At 38.3% G+C, this 27,944-nt stretch overlaps 4 protein-coding genes and 1 long non-coding RNA gene across 7 annotated transcripts in view; 1 reads left to right on the plus strand and 4 right to left on the minus strand.

The window, feature by feature from the left end:
• Nucleotides 1-203: 203 nt before the first annotated feature.
• si:dkey-13n15.2 (protein transport protein Sec24C) lies at nucleotides 204-16,278 on the minus strand. 2 transcript variants are annotated; one of them, XM_014011172.1, is made up of 21 exons: nucleotides 16,062-16,278; nucleotides 12,516-13,175; nucleotides 12,266-12,318; nucleotides 11,878-11,931; nucleotides 11,461-11,572; nucleotides 11,130-11,257; nucleotides 10,886-11,021; nucleotides 10,640-10,749; nucleotides 9,977-10,089; nucleotides 9,713-9,904; nucleotides 9,266-9,359; nucleotides 9,069-9,173; nucleotides 8,824-8,991; nucleotides 7,452-7,548; nucleotides 7,233-7,381; nucleotides 6,211-6,349; nucleotides 4,916-5,037; nucleotides 4,652-4,831; nucleotides 4,373-4,570; nucleotides 890-979; nucleotides 204-595 (listed from the first exon to the last, which is right to left on the minus strand). In XM_014011172.1, the coding sequence occupies exons 2-21, from the start codon at nucleotides 13,129-13,131 to the stop codon at nucleotides 455-457; spliced, it is 2,997 nt and encodes a 998-aa protein (XP_013866626.1). In that variant the 5' UTR covers nucleotides 13,132-13,175; nucleotides 16,062-16,278; the 3' UTR covers nucleotides 204-454. The 2 variants fall into 2 exon arrangements, with proteins under 2 accessions (XP_013866626.1, XP_013866628.1); XM_014011174.1 differs by lacking the exon at nucleotides 16,062-16,278 and having other exon boundaries at nucleotides 12,266-12,311; nucleotides 12,516-12,593.
• Nucleotides 1,423-2,667, minus strand: LOC106519475 (uncharacterized). Of its 2 annotated transcripts, none has more exons than XM_014011178.1 (2): nucleotides 1,958-2,667; nucleotides 1,423-1,701 (listed from the first exon to the last, which is right to left on the minus strand). In XM_014011178.1, the coding sequence occupies exons 1-2, from the start codon at nucleotides 2,604-2,606 to the stop codon at nucleotides 1,538-1,540; spliced, it is 813 nt and encodes a 270-aa protein (XP_013866632.1). In that variant the 5' UTR covers nucleotides 2,607-2,667; the 3' UTR covers nucleotides 1,423-1,537. The 2 variants fall into 2 exon arrangements, with proteins under 2 accessions (XP_013866632.1, XP_013866631.1); XM_014011177.1 differs by having other exon boundaries at nucleotides 1,949-2,667.
• Nucleotides 16,279-16,848: 570 nt separating the features above from the next.
• LOC106519474 (uncharacterized) lies at nucleotides 16,849-19,364 on the minus strand. Its single transcript, XM_014011176.1, has 6 exons — nucleotides 18,891-19,364; nucleotides 18,642-18,791; nucleotides 18,282-18,560; nucleotides 18,098-18,187; nucleotides 17,662-17,823; nucleotides 16,849-17,570 (listed from the first exon to the last, which is right to left on the minus strand). Exons 1-6 carry the CDS (start codon nucleotides 19,108-19,110, stop codon nucleotides 17,272-17,274), a joined length of 1,200 nt encoding a protein of 399 aa, XP_013866630.1. The 5' UTR covers nucleotides 19,111-19,364; the 3' UTR covers nucleotides 16,849-17,271.
• Nucleotides 19,365-20,159: 795 nt separating this feature from the next.
• Nucleotides 20,160-26,270, plus strand: LOC106519478 (uncharacterized). Its single transcript, XR_001310447.1, has 2 exons — nucleotides 20,160-20,235; nucleotides 25,891-26,270. It is a non-coding gene; the product is annotated as an uncharacterized LOC106519478 (long non-coding RNA).
• Nucleotides 21,530-27,944, minus strand: part of LOC106519471 (uncharacterized) — a gene marked incomplete in the record, with an annotated part of 25,456 nt that continues 19,041 nt past the window's right edge. The window contains 8 exon segments of the mRNA XM_014011171.1: nucleotides 21,530-21,964; nucleotides 22,075-22,127; nucleotides 22,456-22,508; nucleotides 22,779-22,868; nucleotides 22,960-23,238; nucleotides 23,324-23,680; nucleotides 24,297-24,446; nucleotides 24,546-24,668. Of these exon segments, the coding sequence (XP_013866625.1) occupies nucleotides 21,946-21,964; nucleotides 22,075-22,127; nucleotides 22,456-22,508; nucleotides 22,779-22,868; nucleotides 22,960-23,238; nucleotides 23,324-23,680; nucleotides 24,297-24,446; nucleotides 24,546-24,668 (1,124 nt within the window).

Below are 27,944 nucleotides of genomic sequence, written 5' to 3' on the forward strand. Positions count from 1 at the left end.
AACCTCACGGTTCAGTGGCTCCGCCCCACTCCCTCTCTGCAGCAACATAATTACAGTTAATTAGTGTTAATAGGTGCTTAAACTGATTAGACAGATGCCCTTTGAGCTTCCTGAGGCACACGTGCATCTGCTGCAGCAGGATGAAACGTCACGGCTTTTATTAGAAACACGCTGGAGAGGGAAAAAAAAGGTGAAAACTTCAGTCAGGGTTGGATTAAATTCTTCATATTTTTAATTTGTAATTCAAAGAGGAACCCTCAAACACATCAGCAGCAGAGACTCAAACACATTAGCCTTAAAATAAATAAACAAATTTGTTTCTGGCACACTCATGCACAACATAATTCAGTCAACAGTCTTTAAATATGTTTAAAATTCATTCATCGACAGGATGGTTTCACTTTGAGGTGAAAGAACCGCTGCGTTCTGATTGGTTAAAAGACAGACGTGTGCGTCACTGCAGGAGTCGGACAGAGTTGACGTGGAGGTGATACAGGAAGTCGGCGTAGCTCGCGCCGCCGTTGGGACTCTTGTCTTCCACCAGGTGGCGCTGCAGCGCCTCCTCACAGGTGTCTCCCTGCTTCACCACCAACAGCTGAGTAAGAAGGAACAAATAATCGTTCTTCATTGTAACTATAGTTATTAAAGTTCCTGTGAAATCAAATTTTGTAATAAATATGATGCATTTTTTGAAGAGAACATTGGTAACATAATGCAATATAAAATGAACGACGCCGAGACGAACAGTTGTTGAGATATTCACCGGTGAAACAACAGGAAGTGAGGTCTGCATGTAAACAAAGCATTGCTACAACAGCTGACAGCACAGACTGTTCTTTAGATTATAAATCTGTCGGTGAGTTCTGGTGCACTGGTGCTTTGTGCTAACCTTACGAGCGCACGGCGCCTCGGAGTCGAGCGTGTCGATGAGCGATCGAACGCTGATGGAGAGAGGCGTCTCCAGAGGGGGCAGCTTGGTCTGAAGGAACACAAAACAAAACGTGAAATACGCAGAAAACTTAAAACAGCTCATCACTTTACCTCTTTCTGTTCTTTTTTAAATACATCTAGCATCATCTGGGAGATTTAAATATTCATTCCTGGCTGGTTTTCTCTCTTTATTACAACGAAGTATTAGAGACACACAACAAAATTTTAGAAAATTATTTTTAATTACGAGATTAAAGTCGTACGGAAATTAATATCATGAGAATAAAGTCGTAATATTACAAGATTAAAGTCATATTATTACAAGATAAACCTTTGTCATTGTACAGAGCACAATGAAATTACATTTCAGAACATATCAGGGAGTATTACAAGATTAAAGTCATAATATTATGAGAATAAAGTCCTAGTATTATGAGATTAAATTCATAATATTAAGAATATTATGAATGAGATTAATGTCAAAANGTCCAGCTGCAGTCGCTCTGTTACCAGACAATGAGAACATCTGATCAACCACCATGTCAGATAAATGTTTGCTACTTCAGAACTTATTCGACAAATGTGTTTCCATGTGTCCTTTTGTGTATTAACTCTTTTTTGAAAAAAAAACAAAAACAAAAACCAAAAACTTTGATGGAAACACGGCTAGTGTCGTGTTTGATGGTAAAAACCTCAACAATGGAAGAATATTTACCTCCACTGACGGCTGTTTGTTGACCTCAATAGTTGAGGTAGACTCACTGGAAGCTCCTGAAATAAAACAAAAACAAACAACTAAGTAGACAGTTAAAAGAGAGTATAATGTATTGATGGATTATTAAACCGACCAAAGCCTATTATAACAGTTTTACCTCAAACATTCAGATCATAATTTTTTTCCACGAAGGAACTAAAAAACAACTGAAATACTGAGGTTCAAAACAAATCCAGGATGACTGAATCCTCAACGACTGATGCTAGATGACAAACAGCTGTTTAAAATAAAAATACATTTTACCATTGCTACCTGAAGAAGACGGCCACTGAGGATGCTCCTGGGAAGTGGATGAGTTGTAGCTCTGAGAGGATCCATCAACACCAGTCGACTCTCCACTACTTCCTCCAAATGCATCCTCAGACATATTCAGTCCACACGATGGAAAATTTACAGACTGATCTTGATCTGGTACGGCCTGACCGAGTAACTGAGCTGGGAAAGTTTTATAAGGGACATTGGCTGGTAGAGGAGGGAAATGCTGGGAGCTACAAGGCTGTGGTCCTTGGTTTGGTTGGGGAAGAGGTTCCGGGGACACTGTTTTTCCCCGGCTTGTTGATCCCCGCATCGATGAAGTGTGAGGGGTTTGCTGAGAAAAAGACATCAGTTGAGACGCGGCGGGGATAGAAGTGTTGTGTAAAATCAAGTTGCTCAACGTGTGAGGGGCAGTGTTCTGTCTGTTGGTGTCTGATGACATGGTGCTCAGGTTGGTCGTACAGCTCTGATTGGACCCCTGTGGGTGGTTGTACAGCGGTTGCTGATCAGACAAGTTCAGACCGAGGTGCTGAGAGTTGGTACGTGGGTTGACGACAACTCCTTGTGCCGACGTTGTGGGCCAGCTGGTTGGGGTTACCCATGTCGAAAAGGAGATGTGGCCTTTATTTGATGCAGAGTTGTCCATCTTTTACCATCACCATCCAGTTTTTTGGTTGGTTGTGGTGTCTTGTTTGTGTAGTTGTGTCCTAACAGAAAAAAAAAACAGACACTGTAGACGTAAAATTTGCTGAAATATGTAACTTGCCTTAAATATTGTGCACGAGTAAGGCTTGAGCAACCATATAATTTCATTATAATCCATTTCAAATAAAACTGTGTTTTTGTCACACAGTTTCAGCAAAATAAGAATTAAACTACAAGTAAGGCAGTTGTTAAAATTACGACTTTAAAAGAAGTTTTCTTCCCAATAGTTAAGCAGTAAAACAACAACTTTTACTATCATATACCTTTTTCAAAATTCTTCTATTTTTTTTTCTTTTTTGCAAAAACCTTTATGTGTGACGTCATTTTCTGGAGGTTGCACGTGGTATTAAATACAATTTACACCTCGACTTAAGAAAGATCTAATATGAAACTGTTTGTAAAAGAACATATGTTAAGGTACATATTAATCATTTTTAAGAGATTTAATATTCCCTGGCCTCAATAAAATGATAACTGGTACTTGTGTGTAATCCGTGATTTATGTTTTTACTTTCAGTCAATATTCTGTTTCACCACATTAAAAGTAAACCATTAAAACAAATAAGACAAAAAATGACCTGTGAGCAAATGTGGATAACCAGCAAGGAATTTGGCCCAGTGACGTAAGAGTTGTTCATTTAAAATTGAGGCATTCTGTGACCTTGTCACTGACCTTGTGAGTGATGAAAAGTGGTTTACCTGACACTAAAGGATGTAAACAGAGGTTAGAAACAGTTTAAGTTCAATAAAAGTCAAAATTATTGTGCTATTTTTTTTTTTTGATAAAAAGAAGTAAATGAAAAAAACAACTTTATTACTATTAGTGACAGTGCACAAAGNAGTCCTAATATTATGAGATTCAATTCATAATATTATGAATATTATGAATGAGATTAAAGTCATAATATTATGAGATTAAAGTCCTAATATTATGAGTTTAAATTCTTAATATTATGAATATTATGAATGAGATTAATGTCATAATATTATGAGAATAAAGTCCTAATATGAGAATAAAGTCCTAATATTATGAGATTAACGTCATAATATTATGAGAATAAAGTCCTAACGTTACAATATTAAAGTCATAATATGATGAGATTAAAGTCATAATATACTAAAATTAAAGTCTTAATACTATACCCTTTACATGAAAAAGCATGCAGTTATCACTGCGTTAAAATGAGGAACGTTGTGCAGCTTGTCAAGTTGTTCTTTAGTATTGCTTAAAATAAACAGTTAATCTTTTGGCACATCAGTATCAAATTATCAGCAGCAGGACTTGGAAATTGTGAAAACGACTGTATGATAAACTGAAGCTGTATTATAATTAATAGATGCATTGACAGATTTAGTCGTCACGTAGCTAATTTGGATGAAATCATATTAATCTAACAGTGATCCAGGTCATCACAGACTACTTTATAAACACAGACACATGGCTGTACACAGCAGGTGTGAGGGAAATAAGGAGGAAACAAGGAACGGAAAATGGACATGTCATGCAAGATTGACTTTTTTCATAATATTACAACTTTATTGTGGTAATATTATGACTTTATTCTTGTAAAATTACGACTTTAATCTCATAATATTATGGCTTTATTGTCATAATAATAATTTTAAAAAATCTTGTGCGGCCCTAATACTCTGTTGTACTTTCTAAACGTCCCTGCAGGTGATAGAAAGGAGGGAGTGAGCACCCACCTCTCCGGAGTGCAGAGAGGAAAAGCAGCTGGTGTTGAAGAGCTCAGCCAGAGTGCATGCTGGGACTTGGCTGCCCACCCAGAGCAGCAGAGAGAAGGGGGCGTGAATCAGGTAGAGACCTCCGGGCTCCAGGCTGGCAGCGGTGCAGCGCAGCGCCTCCTCTGGGTTCGGAGGCTTGGAGCCGTCTGCTGAACGTGGCTGCAGGTCAGAAACATTACAAACTGTTCTGCTCAAAGACAAACGTGAGAAAGAGTCTGAAGTTGTGTCGATGGCACTGACCACGGGCAGCAGCTGGGGGTAGAAGTGTCTGACGGTGCTGCGGGCGTCCAGGCCGAGCACCTGGCAGCGCTGCTGCAGCCTCTGGTGGACGGAGCTCCTCAGGCCCGGCAGCAGCACCTCGCTCTTCCTCAGGCTGTTGACGTAAACAGGAAGAGCTCGCAGGAACTGAGGGAGAACCAGCTGCAGAGCGAATACGTCACAGTAAAGCTGATGTTAAACAAACTGCGTTACAGATTAAAAGACAAACGTGTGTTTAAACACCACCTGTCCAGCTGAGACTGAAGACGAGCAGCAGTGTTTGCGGTAAGAGGCCAGAGCTTCGGTTACATCTGTCTGCAGCTCCTCCCTCAGCTCCTGCAGGGGGCGCTCCAGCACTGCACAGTACACTAAACACAAGGAAGATAATCACTCCTGTTCTTTAAAAAGATCCCTGATTTGTTGTAAAATTAGACTTTATTTGATAAACATACATTTTAACTGTAAAATAAATACTGTAAGAATACTGTAGGCTGTTTAGTAAATTTTTAAAAATATATTTTAACACGGACGGAGCCATTTTATTTACACGCAAAGCATTCTGGGTAAATGATGACATTGATAGGTCCTCGGTGCYAGGCTGTTAGCGAGCTATATCCACCCTGAAGGTTAATCTTGGACAATATCTGATGATCGACTCTTTTAAATGAAACCAGAGAGCGTTGACAGAGAGGAGAAGGWAGAAATGACTCYGCCTGGAACTGAAAATATGGATGGAGGARAACAGAGCTGCTTCATGGAAGAAGAACCTCAGCTTAGCATGTTAGCCTTTGTGCTAGCACCGACGCTATATTGCCTTATATGAATTAGCTCGGTGCTAGCGCGACAAGCTAAACTGTTGTCCTCCATCCATATTTTCAGTTCCAGGCTGAGTCATTTCTACCTTCTCCTCTCTGTCAACGCTCTCTGGTTTCATTTAAAAGAGTCGATCATCAGATATTGTCCAAGATTAACCTTCAGGGTGGATATAGCTCGCTAGCAGCCTCGCACCGAGGACCTATCCATGTCATCATTTACCCAGAATGCTTTGTGTGTAAATAAAATGGCCCTGTCTGTGTAATATATTTTTAAACTTTTAGTTTAATATTTATAAAAACTAAACATCCTACAGTATTTTTACAGTCTTTGTTTTACAGTTAAAATATATGTTTATCAAATAAAGTCAAATGTTACAACTAATCGGGGATCCCTTTAAATATTACTCAAATACATATTTATACTGTGGATTTGGTTAATCCAAGACAAATAGGAGTTTAATTTATCCTAAAAGTATCAGCATTCCCAGGAAAACATAAAAATGTTTTGCACTCAGAGAAGAAAACTAATTTATAACCAATAAAAACATTTCTTCAGAGCAGATCCAGAAACAGAGGTATAAAACGACACTTACAAAATGGCCGTTCATTACATTTTTTTCAGAACTGTATAAATTTCACCAGCAAATACCAGATGAATCATTTTGCTATCGTAAACTGCAGCAAAGCAGGGAACCATTTCTCTGCTCCACGGGGCAGGTGTCTTACTCTTCTTGCAGTAGAAGGTGAGCAGCGTCTGGGCCTGGTAGTTCCTGAAGGTGTCCTGAAGGTGGCGCGAGCAGCGTAAAGTCAGGGTGTGGACTCTGGTCCTCCTCTGTCCTGTCTGAGAACTGTAGGACAAAACCACCTGGAACACCAGGAAACAGAAAACATTACTCAGACATCATCGTAGTGCTTTTTCAACAAGTCATAAATCAAAACATTCAGCTCCTTCAGGACATTCTGTCTTTTGGTATTTCAGCTATTTATACTTTTTTAGCTGTTTCACTTTTTTGGCCACTTTTTCCCATTGAAAATGAATGGAAATGTTTTCAACATCCTTAAAACTCTTCAAAATGTTTATAAATCTTCACAGAACTTTAAACTTTTGCTCTGGTTTGGCTCTTTTTAACTTCCTGGTGCTAATTTTAGCTTTTTTCAGCTATTTCCTGTTAAATCTTCTGCTAGATTGTACTTTTTTGTGCTTCTTTCTGCTTCTTTGTGCTATTTTGAGCTTTCTGCTTATTTCAGCTGTTTACTGCAGTTTTAGCTGCTGTTCACTGTTATTAGCTAAAATTAGTTTTTAGGCTAAATTCACATTTTGGGAGCCGTATCAGCTTCTTTCTGCTAAGTTCTGCAAACATGCTCCTTCTGCTTCTTTATGCTAAATTCAGCATTTTCAGCTACATTTTAGCTGTTTTGATGCACATTTTAGCTGTTTTACAGCAAATTGCAATTTTTATACATTTTTTCTTGTTTTATGCCACTTTCACCATCTGTAAGCTAATTTTAACGTGTCTGCTACCTTTAATTTCTTATATTATAACTTAAGCTTTTTCTGCTATTTTAGCTATTCTTCTGCTAATTTCTGCTTTTTTCTGCATTTAGTTTTTTTTCTGCTAATTTGAGCTTTTTCTCATTTCAAATGAACTTGAATTAAACTTTAACTTTCAGCTGTTTTTAGCAGGAAACACACTTGCATGTTCACAGGAAATGCAGTTTCTCTAGTTTTAGCTGATTTGTAAACTCACCTGTACGGCGGCTCCTCTCGCCTCATCCAAAGCTCTGGTGTGTGCGAGGTCCACAGCCACTGTTGTCTTCTCATCCACTGTGGCCATGGTGACGTGTCCAGGACTTGGACCGGGCACAAACAGCCCGTAACAGCCGGACACTCGTAAATCTGTTAAAGCAGACACAAACAGGTGAACGACACACAGAGGGGGCGGAGCCAGACTGAGGTCAGCTCTCACCTTTGCTGACGAACATCCTGAGCTCAGCCTTGTAACCGGTGTCCCTCTGCAGAACCCGCTTCAGGTCGGAGCTGAAACGCTCTCTGTCCAACTCACCCTGGGGTGGAAGTTTAAAATAAATAAAATAAAAATACCAAACAGCAGCTCATCGGTACGTGTCATCACTTTATCAGCTCACAGCTAAAAACATAAATTCAGCTGGAGAAAAAGCTTTCTGCAAAAATACAGTGTGAGCGCCGAATGACTGCTGAAATTTAAAAAAAAGAAGCTGAAATTTAGTTGTTAAAACTAAAAAAGGGCAGAAAATTAGCTGAGAGCTAAAAAGGAACAAAACGCTAGCCAAAGGTAGCAAAAGGGTAACTCAAAACTAAAATTTCTGCAAAAAAAAATAAAAGTAAAAGACTAGCTAGATGCTACAGGTGGCATCAGGTGAGCTAAAAGTAACAAAAAGCTAACTAAAAGCTAGATGTAGCAAAACACCAGCTAACAGTAATAAAATGCTACTGAAAGCTAAAAATAGCAGAACAGTAGGTAAAAGCTAAACATAACAAAACACTGGCTAAAAGTTGCAAAAGGCTACCTTAAAATCTAAAACTAACAAAATTTCAGCTAAAACAATCAAAAGACTAGCTAGATACTACAAGTGGCAACAGAGCAGCTAAAAATAACAAAAAGCTAACTAAAAGCTAAATGTAGCAAAACACCAGCTAAAAGTAACAAAAGGTTACCTAAAACTAAAAAGTAACCAAAGTTTAGCTCGAAACTAAAAAGGTACCAAAAGACTACCTGAACCTAAAAATAGCGGAACTGTAGTTAAAAGCTAAACATAACTAATTACCAGCTAAAAGTAGCAAAAAGGTAATTAAGCTAAAAAAATAGCAGAACTGTAGTTAAAAGCTAAGCATAACTAATCACCAGCTAAAAGTAGCAAAAAGCTAATTAAGCTAAAAAAGGCGGAACTGTAGTTAAAAGCTAAACATAACAAAGCACCAGCTAAAAGTAACAGAGGGCTAAGTAAAATTTCAAAATAAAAGCCAGCTGTGAGCTAAAAGCAGCAGAACTGCAGATAAAAATTGAGTAAAAACAGAAGCAGTATATTGAAGCTAATTTCAAAGCCAACAATGTAACTGAAGGAATTGAAGAGATCTTAGTTTATATCTATGAGGAAATGTTTATAAATGAAGTTCAATAGTTTGAAAAGAAAGTTACAGAAAGTAAAAGTCTTTGACTGAGCTGAAAAGTCTGATTTATGAGTGGCTAAAAAAATAAAAAGTAAAAAATGTCTACACCTTTTGGTGAATTACTTTGAAAAACCAGACCCATACCAACAGAGCCTGAGCTCCTCCTACATGGAGAGAACATGTTGATGTACCTGGAGGTAGCTGTAGGTGTGCAGGGCTCCACCTGTAAGATAAGGAATGTGACCTGGCCAAGCCCCGCCCACATCGTGCTGAGAGAGGATGAACATGTGAACGCCGCATCCCTGACAGACGCACTCCTTAGCCAATAAGATGGCTTGCTCAGATGGCTGAAAGATTGTCTAAAATAAACAAAGAAGGAGGGAATCAAACCTAGTGAAACACGAATAAAACCAGTTTGTGTTTTACTTCCTTGTACCTTTGGTTTGTTGGCGCCAAAGAACCCTGAGGAAGAGTTTGTGTTTCCAGTTTCTATCAGAGCAGCAGAATGAAAGATCAGCAGCTTCCCAGGACACTTCAGACCCTAAGATTTGTTTAGATAAACACAATTAATGATTAATAACTGTAAAGGCACAATATGCAAAAAATAAAAAAATGCAAAGACTCCTGCCCCACCTGCAGCACAGCCAGCCCAGCTCGAACAGGGAGCTGGATGGAAACTCCACTGGAGTCACAGTCTGCAGTGAACTGAGGAATGAGCTGCAAAACGCTGCAGAGAGGGAAAACAGACGGTATGGTAATTATTAAACAAAAACATCGAGCAAAACATGGTGAAAAACATCACAAGCCTCTGGTTTCATAAGAAGAAAACAGTTCAAACAAGCTCACCCCAAGTTCAGACTGTGTAATGCTCAGATCAAGTATAAAAAGTCCAGGAAGGTAATCTCAATTTTTAAAAAAATGAACATGAACAACTTTTTCTGCAAAAGTTGCAAAAATCTCGAGTTCTTGATATTTCCTTGTCTCATAGAAACCAGGTGATATTTGGTTGTTGTTAGCATCTGTGAACATGATAAATTATAAGGAGAATTTGCAAAAAAAAAAAAAAAACACAACTCTTACCTGTCGATACTTTCTGAACAGTCTTTGAGGGACACCAGAAGCCCCTCCCTCACAGGAAGCTGCAGGTCTTCTGTTTCTGTGACCACCAGCATGTGAGGGCGGGACAGGTCCGGGCTGAGGTCGTACAGGTGGATCCTGCTGTCATACGTGATCAAACCCACACGGACATCTGATAAAGGATGACCCTCCTCTCTACAGAAATAAAACAAACATAATTTTTCTAATTGGGTAAAGTATTTATATTGAAGTAAAAGCATTAGTTACCTTTGTAACGAAGCCAGCAGTGTGTGTATTTGTTGTGTCACAAACTCTAAATGTCCTCCTCTCAGGGCTGAAATGGACACGTCTATCGCTAGAAGCAGAGCAGCAGGTTCGCCCTAAAACACAGAACAAATGTTTAAACAGTTCTTTTTCTAGTTACATTTGAAAAAAAGTATCACGATAATTTAGACCAGAGATGCCCAAAGTTGGCCCACCAAGCAACTGCACTGGCTGCTAGCTTATTCAGAACAATAAAACAACTTTACTTAAGAAGTATTTACATTTTATGTATTATATTACTGCATTTGGCCCGTGGCCCTCAGATTGATTTTAATTTTGGCCCTCTCAGGGAAAATGTTTTTTTTTTTTTTGGCCCTTTCAGGGAAATTTTTTTTTTTTGGCCCTTTCAGAGAAAATGGGTTTTTTTGGCCCTCTCAGGGAATTATTATTATTATTTTTTTTAATTTTGGCCCTCTCAGGGAAAATGTTTTTTTTTAATTTTGGCCCTCTCAGGGAAAATGTTTGGGCACCCTGATTTAGACACTGAGCAGAAAGAACACAAGAGAAATAATCACATTTAACTTGATCACAGATGAGCGGCAGAAGATGGAGAACAAGAACAGGTCCAGAGTTAACAAAATAAAAGCTTTAAAAAAAACATCTAACCTTCTCAGACTGAAATGTTTCGTATGAGCCCAAACTGAGTTCAGGTCTCTTGTCTTTATCGATCCGGACCCCCTCTGGCCCTGTGGTGTGCTGGTACTGTTGCCACGACACTGAAACGAAACGTGTTGCATGAGTGAAGTTAAAAACATAATTCAAACATCAAGCAGGCTTCAAAACGAGGTCATTCAGGTTTAATTGTTTGCTTTGAAGCTTAGAAACAAGAACACAATGAACTTGAAGCACTACCTTCACTGAGTTTACCACAGAAGGGGCAGTAAAATCTCTGTCCACAGTCCTGCCAGCTCATCACTGAACACATGGACGCTCCACACCAACAACAACCACTAACACAATCTGTGTCTTTGCACAACGGAACGGGCAGCTGAAGACAAAAAAATAAAAATAAAAAATCCACACAAATAGAAAACTATGTGAAGATTTTTTTATTTCAATTTGAACAAAAAAGCATTACTTGCAGCTTTAAACCAACCTCTCCAGCGTTCTGACTCATAAACGGGGTAACCAGAGCTCCCAGCGGCAGACGGCTGAGCAGCGTCGTCTGGCCGTCACATGGCACGCAGTACGTCGTGGAGCGGATCGCTAACGGACTTGCGTTACCTGCAACACAGGATTAATAAATAAAAGCAACGAGTTTAAATTACAGCAGTGACAGGAAGAACTGGAACCTTTCCTTTATTGTTTATTTTAAGGATCAAGCATCAGATCAGATCTTATCCTTTATCTAATATTGATGTATCTGTGCAGCAGTCAAACTGGATAAAATCCATAATGGAGACTTTATGACCCAGGTGAGACGTTACCTCTGTCCTCTACGACACACGGGGTCGTTGAAAGAGGAGGAAGACGGGAAAAATGCTCCGAGATGAAAACCTTCCCCTCCCACTCCTCCTTGTCCTCTTCCATCACCTTCACCTTCACAGAAAGATATAAAAATAAGATTATAGTAACATTTAACTGAGCTTTACAAGGCAGGATCTGTTTTTAAACACTCACATTCATCTGGTATAGCTTATATGAAACAATTAATATATAGAAAAACTGGATCTTTATCTGTTGTATATACATATATAATAAGAATTTTCTTCAACATATTAAGTTCCATATCTGCCGTATTTGATACATATCAATTTATCTAAGGCTGCATTTGTGTCATCCTGAACAAGAAAGTGTATTTTTTATATTAGTTGTAGGAAATGAAAGAATAGAAGAGAACTTACAGCACTGGGTAACAGTTTGGGGTCCAGACCGTAACGGGACTCAGAGTTGGGAGACTTCAGAGAATCAAAAAATTGATTACAGAAACAAAACTTGGACAAAAACATAATATAAAAAAAATTAATTTAACTCTGTGGCCGAGTAATAAATGAGTTTAAAATAAGTGTTAATAATTATGAGAAGTGAGGAGAAATATTCTGGTTTTATAGACTTTCATTGCATCAAATCTGACCAAGATAAATGCAGATTTAGTCAACTGTAATGTTTTATTTTGAAAAACCAAATGAAATGTTATATTTGTCTGATTTAATTTTTTTACATTTATTCTTAAAACGATCCAAGAATAAATCATTTTAGCCTATATGCGTGTAAAGTTATTTATTTTCTGACCTGTGGAGTCAAATTTCCATCCTGTGGAGCTGCGTTGGGATCAAAGCTGGTTCCTCGAGAGAAAAATAACAATTCTTATTTATATTAGAGAAGTAACTAAGTATAAACTAATAAACTAGGCTAATAGGTGATAAAATGATTATAAAATTAGAACCTTGTGAATAATTTATACAAAAAGTGCTAAAACTGATGAACAAGTTTGTCCTGGTTCCTCTAATCACATCCATCATGTGTTTTTAGATCAAACTACCTTCAGGGTGAGCTGAAAGCATCCAGTGAGGTTGCTGCTGGACGGGAGACGTGGGTGAAGCAGATTTGTGGTGATTATATCCTTCAGAAGGCCAATCAGTCCAGTGTGCGTGCTGACCAACTCCTGGAGGACTAACAGGAAGATGGTTGATATTTGGTGATTGCTGTGAACTCAAGACGTCCTGATATGTGTGCAGAGGCTGAAACTGGGGAGATGATGCTTGGTAGGGGCTTTGAGGGTAATAAAGGGGCATCTGTTGGGGGCTGAAAAGCTGTGACCCTGCATTTAATAGTGGAAGAGAACATGGAGGCATATTCCGTCCTTGGCTGGGAGCTGGAAGGTTTTGCTGCACGCTCTGATCGCTGCACTGCACACGATAATAACTGTTGGTTTTGTTTGGAAAGGCAGCAGAGACGCTACAGTTAGCTCCGGATGCCTGCAGGGGGTTGCAGCCGGGGGTCTGGTGTGGGGGAGGTCCTAGATTGAGTTGATGAAAACTGGGCAGAGGACTGCAGAGGGGTCCGAGGGGTTCAGCTGTGGACCAGCCATTCTGGACCGCCCTCTGACACGAGGACTGACTCTGGTTAGGGGCCGGGGCATCCATCGTCATCATCATCCATAAAAGTTAAAGATGAGAGTGTTTCTCATTGGAGACAGGATCTAGGGATTAAACAGAATTTATAAAAAACAAAAATAATCTGGATAATCAAGTGAGTTCCTGTGTTCCAGGGTTTTTCTATGAAGTAATGAGAGGAAGCGGTGTTTTCTTTATGTTGTCAATGGATTTAGAGCTTACTTACTATTAGGGTTGGGCATAATCGTATCATTTGCAATTAATCGTCACAAAAACATCAATCGATTACTTTTTGGCACTTGACGATTAATACGATTAATGCCAGCAGGCAGAGTTCGCTCAGTGCTCCTCTCTGCTTCAAATATGACGAACATTTTTTTAAAAAAGTTCTGTAAATTATTTATCTATCAACACAATTTAAAATGTGATGTATAGCCTGAAATCTGTAATTTTGAGACAATTTGGAACAGATTTGTATGAAGAGCTAATCTTTCCCACTAAATTGGTCGTGTGACCAGGACATAAGGGTGTCCAGGGGATTAATCNGTGCAGATAAGTAACTACAATAATAAATGATCAACTTTTTTAAAATGACAAAGAATAGGAAAGGATATAAAACCATGAAGTGATTCTACACTTGGAAACATAATTTTAAGGAAAGAAAATATACAGCTATTGTTTTTTCAGATAATCTTGGCCAGGCTTTGCTCCCTAATTAATGTGAGTTCAAAATCACTTGCTTAAAATATATATAATACACACAAGCCCTGTACATTTTTTTTTCCAAAGATTAAAACAACTAGAAAGTGTCAGTACCTTTGTAATAATACATAAGTTTATTTGTTTGGGTTATAAAAAGTTGTAACTTCAAAGAGTTTTTAAAAATACCACATTTACTCATTAAGCCAAACCCAGATAGCAAAAGATGTTAACTCAATGTTGAATTATGACCAAAAAAGTTAACTTTTGTTGATGAATCAATCATCAAGCATCCAAATTCAGCCAAACTACCAATGATGAAACAATGTTATTGAATCAATGTTTCATGGTTGAATTCTAATGATTGAAAGCCCAACGTCTAATAAATGTTGAATCATCTAAAATCAGTTGTGGTTGAAAACCTAATGTTTAAACAAGTCACGATTACTTTTATGTCATTTCAACAAGGAGTCAATATCATGCCTAACCATATTTCAGTGTTGATTCACTCATATTTTGTGTAGGAGCCATAATTAATGTTTTTGTTGTTTATTTGTTTTGGTGGCAGAGGTGTTCATATTGGTCCTAGGTAATAAATGTAAGGGGCGTGGTTACAGGCTGGTGGTGAAGCTCATGCGTCCTGTCGGACAGCTGGGCGAGAGGTTATGGGTAAAACTTTTTGTTGACCTTCGTCGTAATTTTTATCCTTTTTGTAATTATGCTTCAAAGCGCTTTCCATACAGTTTGTTTGTTCTCAAATTGAATGCCTAAAAACTGTATCGGACTCATGGATGACATTTTTTGGAGATGCGTCACGGAAATAAAACTTCTCAGCCGGCAGCGGCTTTTTTGTTGGATCGAAGTCGTTACATTTTGCTATCTGGGAAATGTATTTACATGCTTAGGATAAATGTATATTATTTCCATTTAGCTGCTGTCAAGCTAATGTGTAAGATATAGGAATTATTCTGAGAGTTTTCAAATTNGGCTTTTGACAATCTAAACAGCTAGTACACAAATATAAATACTTATTTATACTTATTTTGTGTTTTTGTAATAGTTAGGGGGAAATATTACATCAGTAATTATTTTATTACCTTTTAAATTGATTTCTGGAGATTATCCAAGGTGCTTCATGACCCATAATTGGATCCCAAGCCCAACWTTGGGAACCAAAATGCAGTGGTTCCCAAACTTTTCAGCTTTTGACCCACAAAATAACAGTAGCAGAGACCTGTGCCCCCAACTATTTTTGTATGATAAACATTTGTATCAGGTCAACTAAACATGGGCAGTAACAATATTTTTATACTACATTTATCCATTTTAAATATACTAACCTCACTCCTTTGTAACAACTAAGGCAAAAAACGTAATTAATTCAGAAAACCTTTTCAGGACCCCACCTTGATTTTTCGGGACCCCACTTTGGGTCCCGACCCCAACTTTGGGAAACACTGCTCTAAATTATTTTGTGCTTGCAATGCCCAAGTCTAAGAACCTGGAATGAAAACAAATATTACACAGATGAGACAAACAATAAACATTTGTTGAGATTAAGTAGGTCATGGTGAAAATAAGTTATTTTACATAAACAGACAACAAATTTAACACATGTGAGAAAGCTAAATCAGGTTAGTGTAGAAGAGCTGCAATTAAATCCTGTTTGAGATTATAAATAAACAGAATTGGTTGTATCCTCTTGTTAGATTACAGTTTGTAGAGTTGATGTTAAAATAATCTAGATTCAGTTTTAATACAATAAACATGACTCAGATTATTGCAGCTTCATAAAAGGAAGCATCCAACATATATTTGAATTTAATTAAAACATTTTAAAGCATAAATAAATCGGCTACAATAACAAACAGATGTTATGTTAGCCTGGTTAAAATGTGTTTATACAATTTCATTAAAAGCCTCTTTTTGTCCCGCTGATGGATCAAAGGATGCAGGTGTGGTGCACCTGTATTATCTAAAGAGATCTTTTGGTTTTATATCTCATATTAATAAAGTAAAGATATTTCCACAATTGCAAAAATACACGACGGTTGTTAATATTTCATGCAGTTTAACAGGTTACCTCATTAAGAATAAATTATTTTCTGCTTTTGTTTGCCTGCTAGCTAACATTATGACAGATATGTTCTTGTGGGAAGGAAGGTCTTGACATTACATATACAATGGCACTTAGAGAAAAGACAATGATAAATAAAAAATATATATCAAATCTACAAAAAAAAAAAATACTTTTGAGTGAAAAGGTAAAATACCGTTTGTCGACGGAAATAAAGGACTGTCGCCGGTGCGCATCGCTGGACGTCAATGTTACGATCGTTTCCGGCTGCTTTTTCACTTAAAATGCGACTAAAGTCAAACATTTTCTGTCACTTCATAAAGAAAAATGCCGAACAAACAAAACGATTCACGGTTAATAAATCTAAGAGCATGATGTGGTAAAGTTCAACTGCGGCGTTAGCATTACAAAGCTAAGAATTAAGCTAGCGCGTTTCCGTTTGATCTTTCAAAGTAAAAGCATGCACTTATGTAACGAAGTGCATAGTCAAAATGAATTATTTTTGGATGTTTTTGCAGATGAAAATGGAACAAAATATATGATTTTTTTTAAAGAGGATGGACATAAAAATAAACTAATATAATCAGTATTGCACTAGGCTACTTAAGAACTTTTTTAATGCTCTTTTCAAAAGCAAAATGTGAGGTAATCTAAAGATTGCTAAAAACATAAATGTTTGCATTTCTTTTCAGATTAACAACTTACCAAAATTTTCAAAAAAATTAATCCTTAAACACCTAATCTTATAATTCAATTCTTTAAATAAATATAAGCCAGTTAATCCCATGTCCTTTTTGACAACAGCATAGGTTTGCATCTTTGTACAATAATGCATTTTCCACACTTATGTATTAAGAGTTCAAAATCATGTAGATGTTCTGCATTGGGTTTTTTTTTCTATTATTATAGCAATTTTACAGAAATTCTTGCAACTCTACAATACAACACAGATTTATATAAGCGTTAATAAATCACTACAAGAAGATGTGCTTTCAGTTTATTTCTGGAATACTGAGAACTTTTCTTTTTGGTTACAAATGGCAACATTATTCTTTGTAAAAGTGAATGTACAAAGTTAAAACAAAATATATGTCAAATTAAAGAAAAGAGTAACATGATAGTGTGCCCACTACTAAAAAAAAGTTTGTTTTTTCACTTGAGATTCACCAGCAGCATCCAAATTGATGATCAGTCTGTACAAAACAAGTGTAACTATTTCTAAACTGTTCTAAAAAATCATATTGGAAAACAATTACAAAACACATTAAAATAACACTAACACTAAAACTACATACATTTTTTTAAATATTTTTTACCTCAAGAAAGACAAAGACAAAAGACATGTAAAGAACTGACAAAGAGGAAGAAGTTTCACCAGTTTGGGCCACTTTGGCACAAAATTACACCTACAGCTGTTGGTAATATACATAACTCTGTTGTGGTTTCTCCTGCCTGGATCTTTTACTGGTTTTTGCCATGTTTCTTGAAAAGCTACACTGCCTTAGTGAAGTCGTGATCCGGTTTCTGACATAGTCCTTCACGCCTTTCCACGAACGGTTACTCAGTGCGTGTGGCTCGGCCGCGAGGCACCGAACGCAGTCGTCTTTCTGAGGCAGCTTGTGTTCTTCGATGAAACTCATCAGGTGTCTTTCTACGGCGGACACCTCTGCTTCATTCCATTTATGCTTGGTTTTAGGATGAGAGACTGCAGGGGTTATATAAAAAAAGAAAATTCAGTTATGTGTTAAAGCAATAACGACAAAAACAAAGTCTTGATGGTCACCATAAAATATCACCTTTTTCCCTAGATTTGGCAGGTTTAGGAGCAGTAGACTTGTAGTAGTTTGTTGTTACTTCATGCACTTGTTGATGAAAATGTACTTGTCCAAAGTTTGAACTGGAGACCACACTGGGCTGCTCTATGACAGCTTCTTGTCTGTTAGTAGGTTGTGGTCTCACTGTAGAAAATTAAACAATAAAAAAGGTTGTCAACCTCTAAAAACCATCAGTTTGAAAAGACAAAAAAACAACTTTATATTAGAGAACTAATTGAGTTTAATTAACAAATTGGGGTAATAGGTGATAAAATGAGTATTTACTTGGAATCTTTTGAACAAATTATACAAAATGAGTTCAGATTAAAGTTGATGAAAAGTTTGTTCTGATTCCTCTTAAGTTAATTACTATAAGCAATCATATCTACATTCATCATGTGTTTGTAAATAAAACTACCTCCAAAGTGAACTGGTCCAAAGTTTAAACTGGAGACCACACTGGGCTGCTCTGTGATAACTTCTTGTCTGTTAGTAGGTTGTGGTCTCACTGTAGAAAATTAAACAATAAAAAAGTTGTTAGCTTTTAAAAAACCATAAGTTTGGTTGAAGCCTTTATATAAACATATAATAAGAGCTGTTACCAGAGCTCTGCTGTGGCTCCTCCTGCCTGTGCCTGACGCTGGGTTTTGATGAAACCTTGCCAGAGCCGCTCTGTCTTTGCAGAGTCGTGATCCGGTTTCTGACGTAGTCCTTCACGCCTTTCCAAGTACGGTTACTCAGAGCGTGTGGCTCGGCCTCGAGGCAACGAACGCAGTCATCTTTCTGAGGCAACTTGTGCTCCTTGATGAGATGCATCAGGTGTTTCTCCACAGCGTGAACTTCTGCCTCACTCCATTTAGGTTTGGGTTTGTGTTGTGTGCCTGTAACGAGGAGAAAAAGAATGATTGAGTTTAAACCAATTTATTTGATTGTTAGTTTGCTAATCATAATGAAATAACTACTTTTTTCTCTTGCTTTCTTAGACTTGGTGGTCGCTGTGTTTCTTGTTACTCCAGGGCCTTGCTGTTGATTAGGATCTCCTGGTCCAAAGCTTGAAGTGGAGACCAGGCTGTGATGCACTGCAGCTTGTTTGTCAGAAGGTTGCAATCTCACTATAGAAAAAAAAAGAGGTAGACTTGACTTAGAAATGACCATTTTTGTTGGAACCAATGACAACTGTTTCTTCAGAAGGTGAAAACTCGAGAATTTACTGTAATCGAGACATTTTATCTTCTGTAGTTCCTTCTGCCTGTTGCTGCTTTCTGAAGAAACCTTGGAAGAACTGTTTTGTCTTTGCAGAGTCGTGATCCGGTTTCTGACATAGTCCTTCACACCTTTCCACGTACGTTTCTTCAGAGCAAGTGYCTCAGCTTCGAGGCACCGAACACAGTCGTCCTTCTGAGGTATCTTCTGCTTGGTAATGAACTGCATCAGGTGCTTTTCAACAGCCTGAACCTCGGATTCAATCCATATGTGTTTGGTTTTGGGGGCCGAGTCTGAGGATGAGTGGAGTTAAAGGAGATTAAACAGGTTTCTCTTCTTGTTTCAGAGTTAGCACACCACAGTATCATGTCTGATCAGGATGTAGCAATGGATCAAACTGCCTCCAACATATTGGCGCTTCAAGTAAAGATTTAAAATTTGACAACTGATCTATACATATACAGTTGAATCATCTACAAACAAAAATGATTACCTGCAAACTGCATTTCTGTATTTACACACAGGTTGTTCTGCACCATAGACTGGATCTCATTATTAAGGCCAAAAATTTGTTGGGCCTCGTTTTCATCCAGGTGAATCAGCTGTAGCATTGTGGAAAAATGTTTCCGAAGTTTCATCGACGTCAGAGCTTTGGGGTTTTTAGCTCCACATCCATTAGCGTATTTCTGGATACAGTCTGACCCACGATAGGCAGTTGGTCCACAAGTTCGTGCAAACACAAAGGGGTTTTCGCTGTGGACTCCACATTTGTCACGAACTTTTATCAGAAGCTCCATAGCCGACTCAAACGAAGGCTTTAGCAAAATGGGGACAATTCTCCCAGAGCTTCCTCTAATGTCCACTCTACTGAAGAAACCACACAAGGTTCTTTCCAAATTTGACACWGAAACGTCCAAGTCATCYAMAARMTCRGACCTTTTRCGTAACATGAAGGCCTTTACTGTTATTGATGAGACCTCTCCAGATTTCCTCCTGTTGAAAGCAATGGTCTGAGCCAGTACTACACTGGCCAGGGCAGCGTAGGTTTCTGGACAAACATTCTCTCTGAGATTCTTCTCAGCAAGATGATAGGCAGTCTCCATGTGGTAATACAGACATTTCACATCTTCGGCAAATGGCACAATCTTTAGGTTTCTCCTTTTAGAATTCTTCATACTTGTTAAAGCATGTGATGAAATGAGTCTCCTCCATTTCTTATCATGCAAAGAGAGATAGGTTTTGCACAACCTTTGGACTTTGGTATCACCAGATTTAATGGCATTCTGCTGTACAATGCCACAGATCTTCTTTAGGTTGTAACCAAGCTTATAAGCCATTGATGGAAGGGTGTAGGTTTTCTTTTCTGAMTCYTAKCCWGRTAKMWRTTTCACAGCAGACACCACATGGCGGAAGTTGGAGGGGTCAAAAAAATCTTCCAGACTCTGCATAGGYGTGGACWTTTGGGCCTCTAGCAKAAGTCTTSCRACAMKTCMAAGTTGTTGTCTTATATATTCATTCTTGTTCATGCTGCGAACAACGCCATTAGCTAAGTGCTCTCCAAACTGCAGAATTAATGGGTCTTCCATCACAGTTTCTGTCACCTCATCATATACCATCTCACCTATGATGTTCTTCAACTCCTCACTTAGGTCACCACAGTTTTTTGTTAGAAGTACACATTTCGATATGACTCTTTTTTTCCCATTTGATTTATCTTCCCTCTTTCCATTGGAAYAGCACCTTTTCATGTGYACAKAKATTGATTTTTTMCTATASAGACCAAGACAGTGAAKACACGGGACYAAGTCTGTTGYTTTTGACAGTTTTCTGGGTCTTCTTTGTGCAACGAGCTCTCCCTTMCCTGTTTTTAAAACTTCCTTGTTATGAGCAAAGTTTCCTTRTTTTWTTAGTTTTRCCCAAACWCTWTTTCTTTCCTTGGAATTTYSAGGATARTGYAATGCAATGGCAACTTCAYCTTTGTCACTGTGTGTATTTGTGAGATGTRTTGKCATTTTGMARACAGGTTTCGAACAAAAGACACAGTAATTCTTCTTGGTAGAAGGCCCTTCGTTCTTACTTGGTATTGATCGCAACATAGTTTTTGAGAGAGGTTGCTTCTTCTTTGTTTTGCATGGCCTCTTTGGAGGAGAATCACTTTTCTTTTCACACAGAGAATCCTCTGATTTYTCTTTTTTTTTCCGTGTGGTTCGTGTCTCATTTGTAGGACTTTTGGGACTGCTGTCATTATCAAAATCCTCAGAGTCCACAATATCCTCGGACTGACAATCTGAAAGGCTGTCATCAGTTTGAGGTGTGTAATCAGAATCAATGTCATCTCCTGACTCGCAACAACTTCCTTGCATTTCCTGAAAAATGTAAAAGAAAAATATTATGTGAAATCAAAAGTTCAACATTTTGAAGTTATCTCCAAAATATCAAAATTTAATTTACCCCAGATAATTCAGCAAAATGTATTCATTAACTTTGTGCTTATTTAACTTTAAACNTATTTACATGCTTAGGATAAATGTATATTATTTCCATTTAGCTGCTGTCAAGCTAATGTGTAAGATATAGGAATTATTCTGAGAGTTTTCAAATTAACTACAGTAAACAATCTAGTAAAACACAATTAACTATCAGTAAATCGTTGGAGGACATTCAGGAAGTTGTTTATTTTTTTAAAGAGACTGGTATTAATTAGCATTTTAATAAATGGCTTCATACACTCGACAAAAATTCAATGCAGTGAGAAAAAGCAATAAAAAGGAAGATATTCCACAGAAAAGTTTGCTCCATTGACACGTTTCCCCACAGAACTCTGCTTTGGTTTATTTTTCCTGGGTCTTTCTTGCTTCGACTTCCTTTAAGAGCCACTTTGATTGTGTAAAGTTAGGATCCGATTTCTGATGTACTCCCTTAGGACACTGCATGATCGGTTCCTCAGGCCGTGTGGCTCTGCCTCAATGAATGCAGTCAGCTTTCGCGGGGATCCTAAGCTCTTCAATGATACTAGGCAAGTGTTTTTCTACGACCCAAACCTCTGCTTTATTCTACTTATGATCAACTCTGCGATTCAAGTCTGTGGGAATAAATAAAAAAGCAATTTCTTTAATTAGTAAAGTACAGTGTACTACCTTTAATTTCATTAAAATAATAAAAAATGAACAGAAAAAATAAAAGAGAACTTACAGCACTGGGTAACAGTTTGGGTCCAYACCATAATGGGACTCAGAGTTGAGAGACTGCAGAGAATAAAAGACTCAATTACAGAAACGCAACGTGGAATTAAATTAATTAAACTCTGTCACAAAGTAATAAACGAGTTTAAAAAGTCTTAATGCTGAGAAGTGCAGATAAAAAATTCCTACTTAAGACTTTTAGTGCACCAAATCTGACCAAGATAAATGCAGTTTTATTCCACATGATCCTTATTTTATTTTGAAAAAAACAATCAAAAAACTGATAAATAATTGTCAGAGTTTGGTGATTTTTTTATTTTATTTTATTTTTAAAACAATCTAAGAATGAATTATTTTATTGTATAGGTACGAAAGGTTATTTTTTTCTGACCTGTGGAGTTAAAGGTCTATCCTGTGGAGCTGCGTTGGGAACAAAGTTGGTTCCTGTGGAGAAAAATAAAGTACATGTTAAAGCAAAAAAATGGTTTTGTGAGGAAAAGAAAAAAATCAACTTTATATTAGAGAAGTAATTGAGTTTAATTAACAAATTGGGGTAATATGTGATAAAATGAGTCTTTACTTGGAATCTTTTGAATAATTTATACAAAACAAGCTTCAGATTAAAATTGATGAAAAGTTTGTTCTGATTCCTCTTAAGTTAATAACTATAAGCAATCACATCTACATCCATCATGTGTTTGTAAATAAAACTACCTCCAAAGTGAACTGGTCCAAAGTTTAAACTGGAGACCACACTGGGCTGCTCTGTGATACCTTCTTGTCTGTTAGTAGGTTGTGGTCTCAATGTAGAAAATGAAACAATAAAAAAGTTGTTACCGTTCTAAAAACCATCAGTTTGGTTGAAGCCATTATATTAACATACAAGAGCTGTTACCAGAGCTCTGCTGTGGCTCCTTCTGCCTGCGCCTGACGCTGGGTTTTGATGGATCCTTGCCAGAGCCGCTCTGTCTTTGCAGAGTCGTGATCCGGTTTCTGACGTAGTCCTTCACGCCTTTCCAAGTACGGTTCCTCAGAGCGTGTGGCTCAGCCTCGAGGCAACGAACGCAGTCGTCTTTCTGAGGCAGCTTGTGCTTCTTGATGAGACACATCAGGTGTTTCTCCACGGCGTGAACCTCTGCCTCACTCCATTTAGGTTTGGGTTTGTGTTGTGGGCCTGTAACCAGGAGAAAAAAGAAGAACGGTTGAGTTTAAACCAATTTATTTGATTGTTAGTTTGCTAATTATAATCAAATAACTACCTTTTTCTCTTGCTTTCTTAGACTTGGTGGTTGCTGTGTTTCTTGTTACTCCAGGGTCTTGTTGATTATGATCTCCTGGTCCAAAGCTTGAAGTGGAGACCACGCTGTGATGCACTGCAGCTTGTTTGTTAGAAGGCTGTCTTTGCAGAGTCGTGATCCTGTTTCTGACGTAGTCCTTCAAGCCTTTCCAAGTACGGTTTCTCAGAGCGTGTGGCTCGGCCTCGAGGCAGCGAATGCAGTCATCTTTCTGAGGCAGCTTGTGCTCCTTGATGAGATGCATCAGGTGTTTCTCCACGGCATGAACCTCTGCCTCACTCCATTTAGGTTTAGGTTTGGGTTTGGGTTTGTGTTGTGTGCCTGTAATGAAGAGAAAAAGAATAATGGTTGAGTTTAAACCAATTTATTTGGGGTCCAAGCCCGCGGAAGCAGGGTAACGCAGCTGCAAAGCAGCAGCATTTATTGTACATGTTTTGTGGGGTGGGGGAATCCGCAGTACCCGGAGAAAACCCACGCAAGCAGGAGGAGAACATGCAAACTCCGCACAGAAAGACCCCAGGTTCGAAACGGGGATCGAACCCCGGACTTTCTTGCTGTGGGGCATCAGTGCTAACCACTGAGCCGTCGTGCTGCCAAATTAAGATAGTTTGGACATGTCCAGAGGAGGCACAGTTGGTATAATATTTTATAAAAGTTAACAATGGAGCTCCCAGTAAAAGTACAGAACAGAAGGGAACAGAGGACATTTGGATATGGAGTGACATTTTTCTGAGATCTAAATCTATTTAAGATATTAAGGTCTCAAGTAGACCTTATGCATACTCCTCATGTTACAACTCTGTATTGTATACGTCATCAATGTGCTCAGGACGACATGGGCCAAGGTGGATATGTATACACAGGCTTGGACCCCGGTCATAACTGCTTCGCAGTTCTAGTTTGATTGTTAGTTTGCTAATTATAATCAAATAACTACCGTTTTCTCTTGCTTTTTTAGACTTGGTAGTCACTGTGTTTCTTGTTATTCCAGGGTCTTGCTGTTGATTAGGATCTCCTGGTCCAAAGCTTGAAGTGGAGATCACGCTGTGATGCACTGCAGCTTGTTTGTTAGAAGGTTGCAATCTCACTATAGAAAAAGAGAGGTAGACTTGACTTAGAAATGACCATTTTTGTTGGAACCAATGACAACTGTTTCTTCAGAAGGGGAAAACTCAAGAGAATTTACTGTAATCGAGACATTTTATCTTCTGTAGTTCCTTCTGCCTGTTGCTGGTTTCTGAAGAAACCTTGGAAGAACTGTTTTGTCTTTGCAGAGTCGTGATCCGGTTTCTGACGTAGTCCTTCACACCTTTCCACGTACGTTTCTTCAGAGCAAGTGGCTCAGCTTCGAGGCACCGAACACAGTCGTCCTTCTGAGGTATCTTCTGCTTGGTAATGAACTGCATCAGGTGCTTTTCAACAGCCTGAACCTCGGATTCAATCCATATGTGTTTGGTTTTGGGGGCCGAGTCTGAGGATGAGTGGAGTTAAAGGAGATTAAACAGGTTTCTCTTCTTGTTTCAGAGTTAGCACACCACAGTATCATGTCTGATCAGGATGTAGCAATGGATCAAACTGCCTCCAACATATTGGCGCTTCAAGTAAAGATTTAAAATTTGACAACTGATCTATACATATACAGTTGAATCATCTACAAACAAAAATGATTACCTGCAAACTGCATTTCTGTATTTACACACAGGTTGTTCTGCACCATAGACTGGATCTCATTATTAAGGCCAAAAATTTGTTGGGCCTCGTTTTCATCCAGGTGAATCAGCTGTAGCATTGTGGAAAAATGTTTACGAAGTTTTATCGACGTCAGAGCTTTGGGGTTTTTAGCTCCACATCCATTAGCGTATTTCTGGATACAGTCTGACCCACGGTAGGCAGTTGGTCCACACGTTCGTGCAAACACAAAAGGGTTGTCGCTGTGGACTCCACATTTTTCGCGAACTTTTATCAGAAGCTCCATAGCCGACTCAAACGAAGGCTTTAGCAAAATGGGGACAATTCTCCCAGAGCTTCCTCTGATGTCCACTCTACTGAAGAAACCACACAAGGTTCTTTCCAAATTTGACACTGAAACGTCCAAGTCATCGATAATGTCCGACCTTTTCCGTAACATGAAGGCCTTTACTGTTATTGATGCGACCTCTGCAGATTTCCTCCTGTTGAAAGCAATGGTCTGAGCCAGTACTACACTGGCCAGGGCAGCATAGCTTTCTGGACAAACATTCTCTCTGAGATTCTTCTCAGCAAGATGATAGGCAGTCTCCATGTGGTAATACAGACATTTCACGTCTTCGGCAAGTGGCACAATCTTTAGGTTTCTCCTTTTAGAATTCTTCATACTTGTTAAAGCATGTGATGAAATGAGTCTCCTCCATTTCTTATCATGCAAGGAGAGAAAGGTTTTGCATGACCTTTGGACATTGGTATCACCAGATTTAATGGCATTCTGCTGTACAATGCCACAGATCTTCTTTAGGTTGTAACCAAGCTTATAAGCCATTGATGGAAGGGTGTAGGTTTTCTTTTCTGAGTCATAACCTGCTAATATTTTCACAGCAGACACCACATGATGGAAGTTGGAGGGGTCAAAGAAATCTTCCAGACTCTGCATAGGGGTGGACTTTTGGGCCTCTAGCACAAGTCTTCCCACAGCTCGAAGTTGTTGTCTTATATATTCATTCTTGTTAATGCTGCGAACAACGCCATTAGCTAAGTGCTCTCCAAACTGCAGAATTAATCGGTCTTCCATCACAGTTTCTGTCACCTCATCATATACCATCTCACCTATGATGTTCTTCAACTCCTCACTTAGGTCACCACAGTTTTTTGTTAGAAGTACACARTTCGATATGACTCTTTTTRTCCCATTTGATTTATCTTCCCTCTTTCCATTGGAAYAGCACCTTTTCATGTGYACAKAKATTGATTTTTTMCTATASAGACCAAGACAGTGAAKACACGGGACYAAGTCTGTTGYTTTTGACAGTTTTCTGGGTCTTCTTTGTGCAACGAGCTCTCCCTTMCCTGTTTTTAAAACTTCCTTGTTATGAGCAAAGTTTCCTTRTTTTWTTAGTTTTRCCCAAACWCTWTTTCTTTCCTTGGAATTTYSAGGATARTGYAATGCAATGGCAACTTCAYCTTTGTCACTGTGTGTATTTGTGAGATGTRTTGKCATTTTGMARACAGGTTTCGAACAAAAGACACAGTAATTCTTCTTGGTAGAAGGCCCTTCGTTCTTACTTGGTATTGATCGCAACATAGTTTTTGAGAGAGGTTGCTTCTTCTTTGTTTTGCATGGCCTCTTTGGAGGAGAATCACTTTTCTTTTCACACAGAGAATCCTCTGATTTYTCTTTTTTTTTCCGTGTGGTTCGTGTCTCATTTGTAGGACTTTTGGGACTGCTGTCATTATCAAAATCCTCAGAGTCCACAATATCCTCGGACTGACAATCTGAAAGGCTGTCATCAGTTTGAGGTGTGTAATCAGAATCAATGTCATCTCCTGACTCGCAACAACTTCCTTGCATTTCCTGAAAAATGTAAAAGAAAAATATTATGTGAAATCAAAAGTTCAACATTTTGAAGTTATCTCTAAAAATCACAATTTAATTTACCCCAGATAATTCAGCAAAATGRATTCATTAACTTTGTGCTTATTTAACTTTAAACATCATGTCTTTGGCAAGTTAGCATTCACAAAATGTTTTTGCACAAATAAAATTGAGTAAAAACTGACAATTTGTCCACTTATTTGGCGAGAGTCTACAGCAGGGGTGCCCAACCTTTTTTGAACCAAGAGCTACTTTTGAAGTCGGCAGTTTGCCGAGATCTACTCGTCCAGTCTCAGTCTCAAAAAACATAATTTTTCGTCTCCCTACTCCTCACTTCTTTAAAGTAAATAAAACAGAATGTAATGTGTTGCTCGTTTTATTTAATTTAAAGTATTGTCAAAAAAACATCTACTTAACCATTTATTTACCTAAAAAAAGAAAAGATAAAATCCTTACTTAACTCCTGACAGAGAAACAGAAAAGTGATGCTCGAACAAAAAGGATCAATCTTTTTAACTTCTTCGATTAGTATTCCCTGTAACCTGAAAGCTATGAGGGCTGGAAACATGCCCAGTGCGAAAACCACAGAGTCAAATAACTTTGGAGCAGGGGAACTCGTCTCCATTTATTCAAAGAACTCTCCTCTTTGCTCTCCATACAGGGGAGGAAGAACAAAAACAAAACAAAAAAAACTATCAATCAGGGTCAACATGGCTACAACAAGAGTACCGCCCTTTTTTCAAAGTCAAAGCAGACAATATAAAACTCGCTTGTTTATACTATTACAAAAAGTGACTTTCGATGGTGCAGATTCACAAATCTCCAACAACTATTTCAAACCTCAATCTCTGTGCAGCAGCATGCAGGATGGTGTGTCTTCTGCAGGTGCTGGCCCTCACAGTTCCCGACTGCTGGCTCCAACGGGCCATTCAAAGAGTTCCACCTGGTTCACCACCTGTAAGACGACACACACACACACACACACACACACACACACACACACACACACACACACACACA

The sequence above is a fragment of the Austrofundulus limnaeus genome, unplaced genomic scaffold, assembly GCF_001266775.1.
Source record: "Austrofundulus limnaeus strain Quisiro unplaced genomic scaffold, Austrofundulus_limnaeus-1.0 Scaffold77, whole genome shotgun sequence".
NCBI classification, from domain to species: domain Eukaryota; kingdom Metazoa; phylum Chordata; class Actinopteri; order Cyprinodontiformes; family Rivulidae; genus Austrofundulus; species Austrofundulus limnaeus.